The sequence below is a fragment of the Varanus komodoensis genome, unplaced genomic scaffold, assembly GCF_004798865.1.
Source record: "Varanus komodoensis strain SLA01 unplaced genomic scaffold, ASM479886v1 scaffold53, whole genome shotgun sequence".
NCBI lineage: Eukaryota > Metazoa > Chordata > Lepidosauria > Squamata > Varanidae > Varanus > Varanus komodoensis.
This window is the reverse complement of record NW_025336126.1, coordinates 3,126,791-3,142,448: the sequence shown is the minus strand read 5'-3', so window position 1 is coordinate 3,142,448 and position 15,658 is coordinate 3,126,791. Positions and strand designations below refer to the sequence as shown.

The following is a 15,658-nucleotide window of genomic DNA, read 5'->3' as shown; positions in this document are numbered from 1 at the left end:
CCCCACGATTTCTTCACGGTCCCCGCCATTGGCAGCTTCCGTGTCAACGTGATCCTTAATAGCGCTCATTAAGCACGCCACGCGCTCTTTCCTCTTCCAGCGTCTAGTCTAGCCGTTTGTTCTTTACTATTCTAAGGAGCCAGCGCTCATTGGCTCTCGCTCCACGAAACGGCCCGCCGTTAATAGGCCAGGTGGAAAAAATCGCATTTCTATTGGTTACTGGAGATGGAAGGCGGAGCCACTCACGGCGGTATATAATTCGGCTCGAAAACTATTTCCTTTCTTTTTGAGAATTGTCGCCTGGACCGGGATTAGGTAAGAGGACTTTGTTTGAGGCGTCGCAGGGCAGGGCCTCGGGAAAGTGCGCTGGCCTTTCACAGGGAAGGTTTAAGCAGCCGTTTACTAACTAGTTTTCTGTAATTGGCCTTCGAAAGGCTGTAACGGCAGCACATGCGCTCGAAAGACAAGCGGAGCCCGAGCCTCCATTTTCTCCTCTCCTCTTTTTGCGCATGTGCAAGATGCAGTAACGAGGTAGCCGCGCGTGCGCGGGTATCACCGACCAGCCTGTGGACTTTATGGCACGTCCTTCTTCGTTTTTTTTTTTTTTTTTAAACCAGGACTTAGCTAGGCTTTGCCTGGCTTATGCCCGGTGCTTCGGGATTTGTAGGGCTTAGTTACCCTTTTATCTTACGGCTCCATGTATCATTAGATGCACATACTGCTTTTCTTAGGGAAATAATGGGTAAATAATTTTGCTGCTGCAGTGGGCTTGAGGGATGGGAAAGGGTACCTAAGTAACGTTCTGTCACTCACACGTTACTAAAACAAGAGAAGAGGCCCGGTTGCCCCTATTTGCTAGGTGGAACTGATGTAAGTTTGTAGGAATGACTTTTTTAAAGGTTGTCATTGTAAATCAGTGTTGAGCTTTTTCCGTGGTCTGGGTGGTGCTTGTCTAAAGTACTGAAGGACATTCAGATGAATTGCAGCTCCCAGCATTTTCCAGCCAGCATGGCTGCTCCGTGCCAACTCACCATGGTTAGGAAGGCTGTTCTAGTGTCTTCCATGTAAACTGTTGTGCCTGCTCACACAGTGCCTAAATGGAGTCATGGAGCTATAGCTTGAGTTTCTGATAATTGTCAGGCGACTGCTTTTCTAGTATGTTTTAAACCAAAAAAACCCCATCGATTTCTTAAGCATGACTGGGGCAAGCTGTTGTGTATTAAGGGAATACAGCTATCAAATAATCTGTCAATCTTATCAGCCATGTGCATGCTCTTCCCATCAAATAGGTAAGGTAGTAGATAATGAGTAACAACAAGCCCTTTATGGTGCAAAGTGTTTCAATATCAGTTTTTCTACATTATTGGTTTAGGCTGCAAGCATGGTGATTTTGCTAAAGATCCATTACCGTTTTGAACCATTTGCCAAATCGGCATTCATACTCCAATATGGTCTTGCTCGGTTTGGCAAGTTCTGAGTGTAAGCATGACTATAGGGAGAGAGCTTTGCTAATATTCTCCACAAAGAATGGAGGATGGGAAACTATCACACATGTTTCTGAGGCAGCTTTGCTTGCTTGTTAGTTTTGTGTCTGTGGTAGCATGGCTTCTAGGGCCCAAAGCACTTTTCCAGCCTTGTTTTGATTAAATAGCTTTACAAAATCTCAGACTTGGTAGTCTAGTTTAGTAACGGTGTAAAATTAAACCACTGGGGCATACCTTGCTGGAAAGTGGGTAGAATAGATTTCTTCACAAACATTACGATGGGTCTCATGTCTTTTCACAAGAGAACTGATGTCAAGAGTTAAAGATCAGCCTGAACTCAAGAATAAGAACTGGGTTTAGAGATACTGTCTGTGGCTAAATGTGGGCAGGATTGACAACATGAGTGGGCACTCCGTGAAAGTGCCTGTTTGGGCGTGAAGCCCCTGACCAGTTTAACAAATGTCATAAATTTGGACTCCTATATAAATGAGACATAATAGTAAAATACACAATGCTTTTATTTGGTTCACTGATTAGATCTAGCTGCCACCTCTATTAATGCTTTTTGTTGTTGTTCACTGTTTTCTCCACAGGTCTAGACTCTAGGCAAGAATGCCTGTTGCTCGGAGTTGGGTATGTCGTAAGACATATGTCACCCCCAGGCGGCCCTTTGAAAAGTCACGACTTGACCAGGAGCTAAAACTGATTGGTAAGTTTTCCAAATTGGAAAAGTTACTTGAATACAGAGTTGTTTCAGATCCACAGCTGAATTTTTATGTTTAATACCTCATGATCATGGTCTTAGGTGAATATGGGCTGCGGAACAAACGTGAAGTGTGGCGAGTGAAGTTCACCTTAGCGAAGATTCGCAAAGCTGCCCGTGAGCTGCTCACACTGGACGAAAAGGATCAGAGGCGTCTCTTTGAGGGTATGTCACAGGGCAAGCCTAGGTATTTGCTTGCTGGAAGTCATAGTTACTCTCAATACCCATCACCAGCATGTTAAGTATTACATGTTCACCTCCCTTATGCATCTTGCCACTTTGTCAGGTATCTACCTATTTGTGTAGGTATTAGTCTCCCAGAATAAAATAGATTCTCCTTGGACTCATCTATATCACTGATATGCTTTCCTGCTACTGTCAACCCACCTCTCACCAGGTGTATGTAGGTCTCTTTGCTTTGCTCATGTGTTGCTCTCCTTTCCCAGGTAATGCTTTGCTTCGACGTCTTGTCAGGATTGGGGTGCTGGATGAAGGCAAGATGAAGCTGGATTACATCCTGGGTTTGAAAATTGAGGATTTTCTAGAAAGGCGCCTTCAAACCCAGGTCTTCAAACTGGGCCTGGCCAAATCCATCCACCATGCTCGAGTCCTTATCCGCCAGAGACACATCCGGTATGCCACTGTGCGTGAGAACTTGGGAGAGGGTGGAATGGTGTTTAGGCATTTGGTGATTTAAGCAGAATGAAGCTGGAAAGCAGCTGCGTTGCTTAGGTTGTCACCAGTGCTACGGGTTGCAAGGGCAGGTTCTGCATCTGAAGTAATACTTTTAATGTTTTTTGTGTGTAGCCTGCGCAGCGATATATGTGGCAATGTCCCAGCTGTGTGTCTTTTAACCCCACCAACCTGTTCCTTGGATTGGAGCCCTGGATAGCTCAGTAGCGCTACAGCTCACCTAATGAGGCCGCGTGCCAAAACCCCAAAAAGATTACAGCAAGGCTCACTGCGGCTCAGCCGTACACCTTGCGAAGGTCTTGCCGTGCGGGCGGTAGAGGTAACTACTCATGCTCTGCTCCTTTTCAGCACAAATTACTACTGGTGTGATCTTTCTTGTTAAGAAGTCATCTGCTGTTAGAGCCATGTTGTGACATCAGCCAGCATTAGTCTAGGTTTTACATACTGCAGGCCGCAATAAAAACGTGCTTTGTCCCGAAACTGGGCTCCACCATCTGTTTAGGTCATTACCCTGAGCATGCTCACAAGCAAACATGCTCACGCTGCTGAACAGTGAGACTTCTGAGTACACATGTAGGATTGCACTGCAGTGAACATTCAAAAAGTGCTTCCAGCAGAGTAGCAGTTTTTGATAATAGGAGTGTGCTTATTTCTAGATTACTTTTACATGGTTTAAAGTCTAGATCTTAAGATTGGGAGATGGCAGGTGAAAATTAAGCTGTCACAATATTGTTCTGGTTTTGCTGGAGAAGGTCTACTGAAAAATGATGGTATATTTTGCTAGAACTTGACTGTTCCGGAAGGAATTCTAAGCAGTAGGAATTGTATTGATGTGTGTTGTTCCACACTGTGACCATTTCCTTTCTCCCCTTCAGCGTAAGGAAGCAAGTGGTTAACATCCCTTCCTTCATTGTTCGCCTGGACTCCCAAAAGCATATTGACTTCTCCCTCCGCTCACCCTATGGTGGGGGCCGACCAGGGCGTGTCAAGAGGAAGAATGCCAAGAAGGGTCAGGGTGGTGCCGGAGGTGGGGACGATGAAGAGGAGGATTAAGCTGTGGCGGATGCCCCTCCTAGCCGTACAAATTGGTGTGGAATCTACCCTTTCTGCTGTTATGTAACAGAATAAAAATATTTGTGGATAAACCATTGCAGCCTTTGTGTGATCGGGCACTGTGACAATATTTGGCAGTACGTTCAAGATTCCTCTCGTTGTGGTGCTCTGAATGAAAACTGCATGAATTGGCTTAATGTTGTCAGCACTTGGTGGTAGACGAGGGGAAGACGGTTGCTTTCCTGGTAGGAAATTGTTCACTTCAGCTCAGCTGGTAACCGCGACAAAATTTCAAGGAGTTGTTTTTTTCTTCCCTTCCATTTACCTGCTTTTCTTTTTTCCCTTTTTTGTGGTTCTTCCTTGCCAAGATAAAACAAATGGAGAGGACAAGGCCCTTGGGCCAATATTTCCTGAACTTAATCTACTTCCCTTTCCTATTTTTCTGTAAATGCAGAAGTGGCACTTTTTCTAGAATTAACAGATATATGCTTGTTACAGTCCTTTTGTCTTGTAGATAAAAGATGACTGTTGATAGTATAGAAGGGAACAATTAAAGGAATTGGCCAAGGTGTAGCACAAGATTGAGAAGTGAAGGTTTGAGGCACAGGAGCCAAACTCCTAAAAATAAGCAGAAAGAAATGACCTTTCCATTTTATCAGTAGTTTTAACACTCTTTGTCACCTAGCCCTGAAGTGAAATTGGCTGGGACTCTCAAAATATTCCTGGAAGAGATTGGCTTATTAACAATAAATCTGGAACTTTATTCCAAAGAAAAGAGATTTTAAAAACTACTGGTGGGGCTGCACTGAAGTTCCTTGTTAGGAACAGAAAATAGAACAGCAACGTTTAAACAGCTTAAAATGAATTTAATGCAAAATGAAACAGGAAGCTTTTTAGATGTTTATGCTCCTCTGTTGGTATAAAACAGCTTTGCATAGTGCTTGAACCTCTGGCAAGGGGAATAAAGCGCGTATCCAGCTTTGCACAGAATAAAAGCACTGAATGAGGAATAGTTTGCACGCTTGGGCAACTTTTCATTTTCGTCAGAGTTGTAGCCCCCTCTTCCTCATTCTCCCAGCGACTGCATTGTTCATTAAAAAATACGCAGAAATGCAAGCCACCGGATACAGCATAATAGCTGAGTTTGTGGTTTCTTGCATCAAATGTGTTTTACTTCTATAATTGCGAGTCAGCATTCTTGCCTGTCAAGTTACAGTAATGACCTTGACGGTGCAATGACTGGAACTGGGGGGAGGACTATCTCGAAGGGATCAAACATGTAACGCAAGTTGAGGCGGCCACCCATGTACTGCATGCTGTGACACATGCCTTTCTAGTGCAACATTTGGGATCGAGACCCTGTTCTCTGAGCTAACCGTAAAGTTCAGCAGAACTTTATTGTTGAATATCTGTAGCTTTGCCTTACACTCCTATTCGAGCTTCCACTAGAGGGCTTGTAGAGTGCGAGTGTGGCTAAAGAAGTTAATTTCCTGCAACTTTAAAAGATTTAAGAGATTTATTACACAATACATTGCTGCCTGACTTTTCCTGTGGGTTCACATCTGCTGCCCATTTGGCTCCGGTGCTTGTTCTGAGCATCTCACGTGTGCATTTTCCAAAGACGTGCAGCGTAGCATGTGGATAGTGCTTTGTTCAAGGGGATGAGGCAGCTCTGCCAATGTGAGGTGGAGTGGGGAGAAAATGTGTGAGCCTCCTAGAATACAGGTGCTCTTGTGAAGGCAGAATTGGGTGCTTTAAAGGCAGTGGAGAAAACAAGCTAGAGGGCTTCTAAATCTTACAGGATGCCTCACTACATCCTTGAATGAATTGCCCTTTCCCTCTTCCCTTTGGATTTTGGGGGTCTGAGGTTACATCAGAATGAATAGTGAGCGGTCAGTTGGATGGAGAGAGGTGGCTGGCCCCATGCACAGCTGGTTTATTCCATGAAGATAAATGAAGAGGCCCCCCCAGCAAAGTGCTGTCTGCGGCCATTCCTGTTCATGTACTATACAAGGAATGTTTGGAAGGAAACACCCCACACTTACTGCAAGGCCTTGGAGCTGGTGCCCCATGTTCAGCTGCAGAGTGAGTTCAACAGTCCCTGGGGTACTGGCAGCCCCTGCAACTGGGCCCGGGGATCGCCTCCCCCCTGCATGCTGGCCCGCACAGCCCGGCGGCACATCTCCTGCAGCGTGGGCACCTTGCAGCAGAGCGGCTGTGTGAGCGCCAGAGGCACTGGGGGCTGCCCCTCCCTCTCCAGATAGCAGGGGCCCCCTTCCACGGCCCCCAGGCAGAGATAATACTCTACCAACTGGACCACGCAGCGGAAGGTGGGGGGATGTCCAGCCCCTGGCAGAGCCTCCAGGTGGAAAGCCGAGCCCTCCTGCTGGATCCGCAGGTTGGTGATGCCTGTGTTGGTGCGGACGCTCAGAGTGAACAGGTGGTGGTGATCGGAGGAATCTCGCACCAGGAAGATGCCGGGCGGCTGGGAGGTCAAAAGCCGCTTGGCCTCGGTGCCTGACAGGCTGCCCCAGTAGAACCCACTGGCCTCGAGGCGTTCCAGGGCACTTTCTACCCGTTCAAACTCCCCACAGAAACTCTTGAAGTGGTAGGAAGGTGTGGCCGTGCTGGTCATGATGGCCGCCGTCGTAGGGGACGCAGGTGCTGGCGGGCAGCACCAGCAGAGGGGTAGCATTGCGCCTCCCGTTGACTGAAAGAGATCTCGGTCATTACCGAAGCAGCATCTAGAAGAGAAGGCAGAGAGAGTTTGGGTGCTCGTGTGAGCTGAAAAGCCATGGGTGCCTTTGCTGGCTTTCAAGCTCCTGCTGCGAGAGGTTTCGGCTTCTCTCCTTGACCTCCAAGTCCTCATTCCTTGAACCCAGAGCATGTCAGCAGGACCAAGAGTCTGAGCTTGCTTGTTTCAACCAAAGCAGGGTCTCTTGAAGCCTTTATTTAATGCATTTCTGTGTCACCCAATAGTCACAGGTGTCTCCACACATTCTAACACTTAGAGCAATAAAAGCCAGCATGACAAAACTCTGAAGCCTTCAGGCATTTAAAACTGCTGTGTAAAACCAGAGCAAAGCTATAATCTTTTGTATACTATGTTATAATGCATTTGTATTATAGCATAGTTCTATCTCTGAAAGTTGTATTTCATAAAAAGAAATGATATTGTTTAACTGAAAGCTTCCTCTTACTACTATGTTTTTGAGATTTCAGCTGAGCATCTCCTGCAAGGCACGCTCTTAAGATCTTATGAGGTCTACCCTGTCTTGCAGAGCAGGTTTAGCAAAGTTGGTTGGAAAAGAAGCAGAGACTGTTTGTAGAGCTGTGTTGATCAAATCCAATAAGGTTCTGCAAGTTTTACTGAGACCTGACTGTGGAGCACCATTCTGCAGAGTGTGCCAACTCTTGCAAAAGGGCCTCAGTGGTTTTATCAAATACTTGCGTGGTATTGTGCAAGCTCTTGCACATCTTTTGACACTGGTGGTTTTAGGAATTGTCCATGAAAGCGATTCCCATTAGCAAAATGGCAGTCAGATGATGAGCATTCGAAACAGATGGGAAATAAGCACTGACATCAGGAATCTCTTGCTCAAGGCCTGTTGAGACTTTACCACTGTCTGTATACTTCTTTTTTCATTTGCTGTCATAAGGACTAGAAACTTGCTGAGATGGAGGGGGAACATGTTCTTTTTAGAATGCAGACTGCTGACTCTACATTGCACAAGTGCCATTAGAAAAGATATAGCAAGCCTGCTAATCAGGGTAAGGTGCAGCATGCAGCTGCCCTTGTTAAACTGAGTGACTGACAGGAAAAGGCGGCAGGTTCTCTACTAAGTCATGGTCCAGCTAGATGTACCCAAAAGTGAGGCATGGTGAGGTGTCAAGAAAATGTGTTCTTTTTCTGGGAAACTGCTTGGGCCTCCATAAAGCAACCGACCGAGAATTCTTGGTGCAGGCGGGCAGCCTGATGCCTTTTCCAGGTTTTAGAAGGCCCCTGGGTGAGAGAACCCTCAGTGGCTGCTCCTTGGCTTGGAGCACCTTCTGTCCTTTCTCCTCATTGGACCCACGCGCTTGTGGGAAACACAATGGTGCGCAATCAGGCAGGCCACAGCGTCTCTCACTCCTTGCTGCCACCGCCGTCTGGAGGAGAGGAAGAGCTTGGTGAACCAGCAGGTCGCAACAGGGAGGAAGGGGAGAGGCAGCTCCAGGGGTGTCTTGTCAGATGCTCTTGGAGGAGACCTGGGGCACACCAGCATGGTGGAACACCAAGCCCTGCACCCCAACCCTCCAAGAGCTGCAGGGGTTCGTGCTGCTGCTGCTCCTTGAGCATGCAGCGTTAGCAATGGTGTAGCCCGATGCACAAGGATCTGTACATTTGTATGTAAGCAAACAGGGCAAAGAACCGAACAAGAGAATCCCACTGTCTGCTCAGAAGCAAGAGCCACTTCATTCTATGGGACTTACATCCCGGTAAATGGGGAGGAAGTACCCAGTGGTGTCTCCTGATAAGGAAAGAGGTCGGAGTTTTCTAATACAGCGATAGTGGAACTCGTTCAGCCTAAAAGCCCAATGCAGTTTTGGGGAAATTCTTGGGTGGGGGTCACATTCCGGTGGTGGCAGAGCCAAAATATCTGAGACTGGCATTGCTTTGCTTAAAGTTCCTGTTGCCAGTGCCTGAGCTCTAGGAACTTCTTCAAATGCAGAAAATGGTGCAAAAGCCAGGAAACCACGGATTGATTGAGGGCTGAGGGGGAGAGGTTTCGTCACCGGGGAGACTCCCAGAGGGCCAGATTAGAACCTCAAGAGGGCTGGAATTTGGCTCAAAAGCCTAGTCTCACATCAGAAGCACGATACACAGATATTCGATAAGAGAATACTTCACAAGGAATGTTGCTGAGAGTGGTACTGAAGGAGAAACATTGCCAGATTACTTTTTTCCTAAAAAGTGTCAAAAGTGTTTGGGTTAATTCCCCAACCTGGTGGCTTTCAGACCCATTTGGACCACAACTCCCATCCAGCAGGACCATTGACTAAGAATTCTGGGTGTTGCCATCTAAATGTGTCTGGAAGGCTGACCAGAAGAAGCAAGTGGTAAGGACTTCCCAGGACTGTGCCATTCCAAACCACAGGTTAAGGTGTGCATACTTAACACCCCTCCCACAAAGTCTCACTACTCAAAGGAGTCTGGAAGGATTCCCCTAAGATACTGGCTTTTCCGGGGGCAGAAAGAGGCTTTGTGAGAAAAACATGCAATTGTACAATTCCTCATGCCTGCGTGCTGAAATGGTGCAGTCCCTCCCACAACTTCAGAGTACCTATGCTAGAAAACCTCGGCGCAGGACACATTCCCAGTTCTAGCACCGTCTTGGAGGTGGTTCTCATCCCCCTGAAACTGCTTGGAGTGACCAATGATCTTTGGGTACGAGTGCAAAGCAGGAAAGATATGGGGGGTCGCTTAGGGAGGCGGAGACTAACTGGCATGGATGTGGTTCCTTACCAGTTGTTTCTTTTGGCTTGGGACATGATAAAAAACCAGCTGACCTTTGCCACATTGTGTGCTTTAAAAAAAAATCTGCCACAAAGTGTGTTTGGAATATTTCCCGCTGGAGAACTGTTTTCCAGAAATTATGGATTTCTTAGTGGGATCTGTGGTCAATTTTGTTGGTGGGAGGGATGTGAGGGTTAAAAGGAGTGATTTTACATTTACACTTTCCTTTAGATAGTCCAGAGCAGAGGTGCAGAACTGTAAGCTGTCCCGAGACATTCTGTAGGGGACAGGATAGAAAAGCGTTTAATAAATTAATTAATTAAACTCCTTTTATTCTGAGGGACAAATCCAGTTTCAAAGAAGTTGTCAAGGGCCACATTCCAGTGGCAGTGTGGCCAAAACAAAGAGGGCAGGACAAAAATGCAAAAAAACCCAGCACAGCTTCGCTCGATGTTCTAACAGCTGCTAGATCGAAGCCTTCGGAGTTCAGCCTATGGATGTAAGCTGCGCAAAATGGGAGAGGCTGGTTGGGGGAAAGGGGGTGGGGCCGGGTCTGTGTAGGGTGCCCCATGAAGTCCCGTGGTTCCCCAGGCCCAGGCCCAACGTGTTCAAATACATGATCCTGGATCTGGAAAGATTCCAATATCCCATTCAGTGGCTGCTCCTAAAAATAACTCAAGGAAATGAACACTTCCTGGGTAGCACTTTCCATGTGCATTATTCCTCCCGCAAGAAAATATTCTCCAAACCAGCCCTCCGCAGGAAACCTGACATGCTTGAAAGACTGTGTGTGATCTGAACACTAACTCTCTGGCTTTTGATCATTCCCAACTTGCATTACCACAAGGAAATGTTTCAGATTGCTGCGAGAAAATGAAAGGCCGGAGCGTAGCTCAGTGGTTAGAGCACACCCTTCAAATGGAGTGGGGAACCTTCGACCTACAGGCCAAATGTGGACTAGAGAAACTCCTCATCCAATTCACCAGCCCTGTGCAGGCTGCAAAAGCTCCGTGGTCCCGCTTGCTGCCTTTCTCTGGGCTACTCAGTTGCTTCCTGTTGACGAGCTGAGCAGATCTGCAGCAAAGGAGGACTGAAGCCATGTGCTCCGACCTATGTTGTTAATGGACTAGCAAAGCAGCAGCTGAGGAACGGGAGAAAGGGAGATGTGTCATTGAGCATTTAATGCAGACAGTTCAATTCCTGGCATCTCCAGATAAACAGGATCAAATAACAGAGAAGGGAAAAGCCCCTGGCCAGCTGTTGCCAGCCAGAGTCCTGCTAAATGGATTATCTGCGAGCTTCTTCCTTCACCTCTGAGTGAGTCACTGCTCTGTTCTTCCGGTCCTTGTTTTAAGGGAAGATAGTGTTGCTTCAGCTTTGCATTGAGTGTGGTGGGACCTTTGACGGCAATGCAATCCCATGGCCTGCCCTGAAAGGAGGGCTTCTGTCGCCCCTCTGCATGTGTCAATACTGTGGGCTTGTCTCCTTCGATTCAGCTTCATTTCTGCAATCAGAGAATTCATTCCCAAGGGAGAGCAGGGTTGGCTCTTGAAGGAAGTTGCCTGTTGAATCTCTGCGTGAGATCAGCGGTCAGGAATGGCCAGGCATCAAGAAGAGGACACCTGCCCGACTATGAACCTTCCTGACACCTGAGCTCTTCCACGCCAGCTCCTGGTCCTCCATACCCCACCTTCAAAGTAACTCTCTGGGAAAACAGATCAGAGCCTCACTCTACAGAAGGAGCAGGTATCTTCCCAAACACAAGTTTGGGAGGATGTAAGAAGCATGTGGCGTGACGCTTGTCACCTTTTACAGATGTGGAGAAGGGCCCATACTTCAAGTAGACCCACTGAAGTCAGTGAGACCTAAGTTACTCCTGAGTTGTCTCTTGATTGCAGTGGGTCTACCTGATGCACAATGATGTCTGGATCCAGCCAGTTAAGTCCAGAGTTGAAAATGATCAAATACTGCATGGTTCAGCACAAGCAGAACAGGGAAACTGCCTACCCAATGAGGCCTCAGTGACCATCTTGAAGCATCTTTTCCTCTCTACAAAACCTTTTAAAAAGTGTGGGAGGAAATTGTATCTGGTATGGAGAATTTCTTTCTTTTCTCTGTTTTAAGGCACGATCCAGCTAGAGTTAAACATTGTTTATCCTCATCCATTTCAAAGAATCAAGGCCCAGCAGTCATCCCAGCAAGCCATGTTGAAGGAAATGTGAGCTGCAAACAGGGCAATTCTACTTGCTCTACTGGAATATGATTTTTCCTCTGCCCTCCCCATCCCATTTTCCTTGTATGTTATGACTTTTTAGATAGTAAGCCTGTAGGTAGGCACTGTCTTGTCTTACTGATTATCTCGAAGCTGCTCCAGCAGCTTTTCCAGCTGAGGAGTGGAGTAAAAATACCTAACATAAATAAATAAAATGTGGGCTTAAGTTTCCACTTAAACAGGATTTAAACATGTTCAAGTGGAGCTGGATTGTACTAGGAACATCATTACTTTATTCTGAATATGCCTAGCTTAGTATTTAAAAAGCAAAAACAGAGTGGTAGCGGATTTCTTGAGTTGCAGGTTTGAGTCTTTCCCAGACCTACCTGGAGATCTTAAGAATTGAATGTGGGACCTTCTGCATGTGAAACATGTATTTTACCCCTTGAATTATGGCCTCACCTGCTTTCATAATTTGTGCTCATTTCTTTCTTTGTGTCCCATTGTCTGCAGTACAGTTTTATGGAAAAACCAATCAATACATATTTCAACAACCGCATGATGGTATATCTAGAACAAAATTGTAAAACAGCTTTCATGTTCACAAGGGGAAACTGGAAAATGTTGCTGCAGTTCCAGGCTTGTTGATATTGTTTATTGAATTTCTATACCACCCAATAGCTGCACTCTCTGAGCAGTTTACAAAAACACCTAAAAATACAATACGGATCCCAAATTACTCATACCCATTTAAATAGTAAATGCATCATAACTTTTCCATTTGTTTTGGTGGTTTGCTCTAAGGAGGACTAAATCTGGGTTGATTTTCTAATCTGGAGTTTTGCATAGCCTTTATGTAGGATCAGATCTTGGTGTCCTTAGCATTGTACATGTGTTTGCACGAGCAAAACTACTGAATGTGGAAAATCTGCGGGTTAACATTCATAGCTAGGACCCTTCAGAAACCAGCTCTCAGAAGCAAAATGTAAATGCCTTGGAATTTCCAAAGTGAAAAATTCAATTTTCAGATTTGATCGAATTTCAATCTTCTGCACGATCACAGCAACCGAAGAGTTAGACCTCATCAGGACAGATGCCTGCAGTTCGTTTCAAATTTATCACCCACCCTCTCAAGAGTATCAATAATAGCACAAAGTGAACCATTTCAATCTGAGTTTGATCACCCCGGCATATTAGAACTGCCGCACTAGTGAGTAAAGTTGTCAGCGCGCTCTCTTTCTTAACGATTTCGGAGGGAGGGTGTGTTTTTCCTCTTGCGCTCTTTGCCACTCGACCCGTCTCTAAAACCATTCCCCTGCCCTGGATGACTTTGCTGTCCAAAGGGATAAAATCAGAGCGAGTCTTCGGGGGGGGGGGGGGGTCTTTTGCCGTTGTGTTAAACTCGCTTACCTTTGGTGGCGGTGAAAGCCGAGGTGCCTGAACTTCTCCAAAAACGGAAGAGAGCGAGCGAGCGAGCGAGCAAGAATCCAGATCAAAACTGCAGCTCTGCTTCAGGGGATCTGCCGCCGAAACGGAGTCCAGCCGAATCTGTTCTCTTTCCCATACTTCAAACGCCAGCGACTGGGGGAGGGCGGGCTGCCGGGGCGGGGGGGGGGGGGGGGGGGGGTACGTCGGCAAACAAACCGGATGGGAAGGCTTGCTTCCAGCTCTTGCAAATGAATATTCCGCCCCCCCCCGCCAGCCCAGCCCCCCCCCCCTCCACGGATACCTCCCGGATTAGGACTCGGGAGGAGTGGAAAGATGAGCGGGAGGAGCGAGCGGCGAGGAAGAAGCGAAGCAAATCTGTTTCCTTTCGCAAAGGAATCGCAGCATCTGTCTGTGGTTTCCTGGAAGTGCGTGTGAACGGGCGCGCGCGCTTCAGAAGCGAGACGCGCGTTTCCCGTTCGCGGGGAGCGCGGGGAAGGCAGGCGGGAGGGAGGGAGGCGAGGCGAGGGGACCGGCTGAACTCGCGGGTCAGTTCAGCGCCTCGCCGGCCGCATCGCGGCGGGGGCGGCCCGGGGCGCGGGGCTGCGGCGACCTCGGAGCCGCGCGCGGCGCAGACCCAGCCGGGGCTTTCGCGGGGAGCGGGCGCGCGCGGAGAGGTCGGCGCCTCGCGCCCGTGTGCGCCTAGGGCGCAGGGTGGCCGTGTATTTATTTTTATGAATGGCCACAACTTTCATTGGCCGCCGGGGGGGCGGCTGGCCGGGCTCTGATTGGCAGAAAGTGGCTGTGTAAACCCCAGCAGGCTCCCTCCCCCTTCGCTTTTTTTCTCTTTTTTGCTGGGTGATTCCTGGAAGTGTGGCGGAGACTGTTGGTAAGAAGGAGGGGAAAGGCGAGTTGGTGCCCGCCTATCCCTGCAGCTGAACGAGGGAAGAGAGGTTGGGTAAGGTGATCCTGGGCTTGGAAGGAGAATCCCGCGAGCTTGGAGCCCCCCCGCCCCGCACGTCTTTAACCCTCTCACGGACAGGCGTCCAGCCAGGAGGGGGGGAAAGGCTGAGAAAAAGCACTGTTCCAAAGACGCTTGCGGCTAACTCCCCCCACCCCCCGGTGGCTTGCCCGTCGCCCTCCGTGCATGAGGTTGTCCGCACACGGCTAAGATGCAAGGGGGGCGGGGAATGCACTGGTAAATGGGCGGGGAGGGGAGCGGTGCAGGAGCTGCGTGCATCATTCATTTACAGGCCGTGCGGGTATCGGTTTGCAAGGCGTGTATCCTTGGAGCATGGCTACGTGCAAAAACCCACTGCCGGTGTGGCAGGTGGGTAACAGCGTGATTGTCTCCCTGGTTACTCAAAAGTGAGTCCCGTTGAGTTCTGTGGCACTTACTCCCAGGTAAGTGTGTGTGCAGTTCCAGCTTAAGAGCCTAAACTATGGATCAGAAGCCCTTGGGTCAAATGCTGCCTCTGCCATGAAAGGCACTGGACCTTAGACAAACTACTCACTCTCAGCCTCAGCACTCCCTCTTAAATAGTGGACTAGCTTGTAGAGTTGTTGTAATTATAACAGCTGAATAATGCCAATGAAATCCTTCCAACGCTTGGAGTTACTATGTGAATGTTGAGCAGTTATTATAAATTTGCAATGTAGCAGTATAATAGCAAGAGCTTGGATTCAAACCCCAAGGACAACAGCTTGGGTTCAAAACTCTGTTCAGCTCTGAAGTGGGATGGTATGTTGCATGCCCGTTTAAGTGTGATGTTTGGCTAAGAAGAGCCAGGAAGCCTGAGTTCAAAACCCTGCTTAGCTGCAGAGGTTGCCCATTGGATCATTTCCTATCTCTTGGACTAACCTACCTCACAGGTTGGTGTGTGAAGGTAAAAGCCTGGTGTGGAAGGCCACATACACTGCCCAAGTCTTCCTGGAAGGGTGCAAGAGAAGTATAATAAATGGTGCTCAGTTTTGCAAAGATGTAGCAAAGTTTTCTTCCTGTGGTTTTAGGATGCTGGTCCCACTATCAGCCTTTGGGAAATAGGCCAGTTAAAGATCAGAATCAGAGAATACGTGTGTTATTAACCATGTGCATTGCTGAGTGAACGTCTTCTGTATGGCACACATTTCACCTGGACATGATCCAGAACGTTTTGGAGCCTCCAGAAGAAATGGGAGCCCTGGAGGCAGTGCAGTGGGAATATAATTCTTTTTAAAAATTAGCAATTGACTGCCTCCGCTAGTTCCCCAAAATGTTCCACCTGAGGTTGTGCAGGGCTGGGCCTACTTTGTACAGAAAGCTCCTCATACACGTTTCTAGTCGCAGTCGGCCAAGGTGGTGCCTTTAACAGGCCGCTGGCTTTTTTCATTCACCTTCGCTGCTCTCTGCCACCTTCCTGTTTGTTTAACCGTCTGGCCTGGCGACGCAGGATGCTTACTCACTATTGTGACATTTCGTTTGACCTGAATATGGCGATTGCCTTTGTTGGACTTGGATACACCTTTGCAGCATCGCCAGCCTTGCTTGCTGC

General features: G+C 47.9%; 2 protein-coding genes across 3 annotated transcripts; one reads left to right on the top strand and one right to left on the bottom strand.

Annotated features, from left to right (window-relative positions):
* The first annotated feature begins 268 nt into the window (after nt 1-268).
* Nucleotides 269-4,088, top strand: RPS9 (ribosomal protein S9). 2 transcript variants are annotated; one of them, XR_006416459.1, is made up of 6 exons: nt 269-315; nt 2,078-2,193; nt 2,290-2,412; nt 2,694-2,880; nt 3,055-3,259; nt 3,816-3,895. XR_006416459.1 is itself a non-coding variant. In XM_044448062.1 (5 exons), exons 2-5 carry the CDS (start codon nt 2,097-2,099, stop codon nt 3,991-3,993), a joined length of 585 nt encoding a protein of 194 aa, XP_044303997.1. In that variant the 5' UTR covers nt 269-315; nt 2,078-2,096; the 3' UTR covers nt 3,994-4,088. The 2 variants fall into 2 exon arrangements, 1 of the variants encoding a protein (XP_044303997.1); XM_044448062.1 differs by lacking the exon at nt 3,055-3,259 and having other exon boundaries at nt 3,816-4,088.
* A 1,406-nt stretch (nt 4,089-5,494) lies between these two features.
* On the bottom strand, nt 5,495-13,272 carry LOC123032283 (suppressor of cytokine signaling 3-like). Its single transcript, XM_044448061.1, has 2 exons — nt 13,113-13,272; nt 5,495-6,737 (listed from the first exon to the last, which is right to left on the bottom strand). The coding sequence occupies exon 2, from the start codon at nt 6,686-6,688 to the stop codon at nt 6,068-6,070; it is 621 nt and encodes a 206-aa protein (XP_044303996.1). The 5' UTR covers nt 6,689-6,737; nt 13,113-13,272; the 3' UTR covers nt 5,495-6,067.
* Between the last annotated feature and the right edge of the window lie 2,386 nt (nt 13,273-15,658).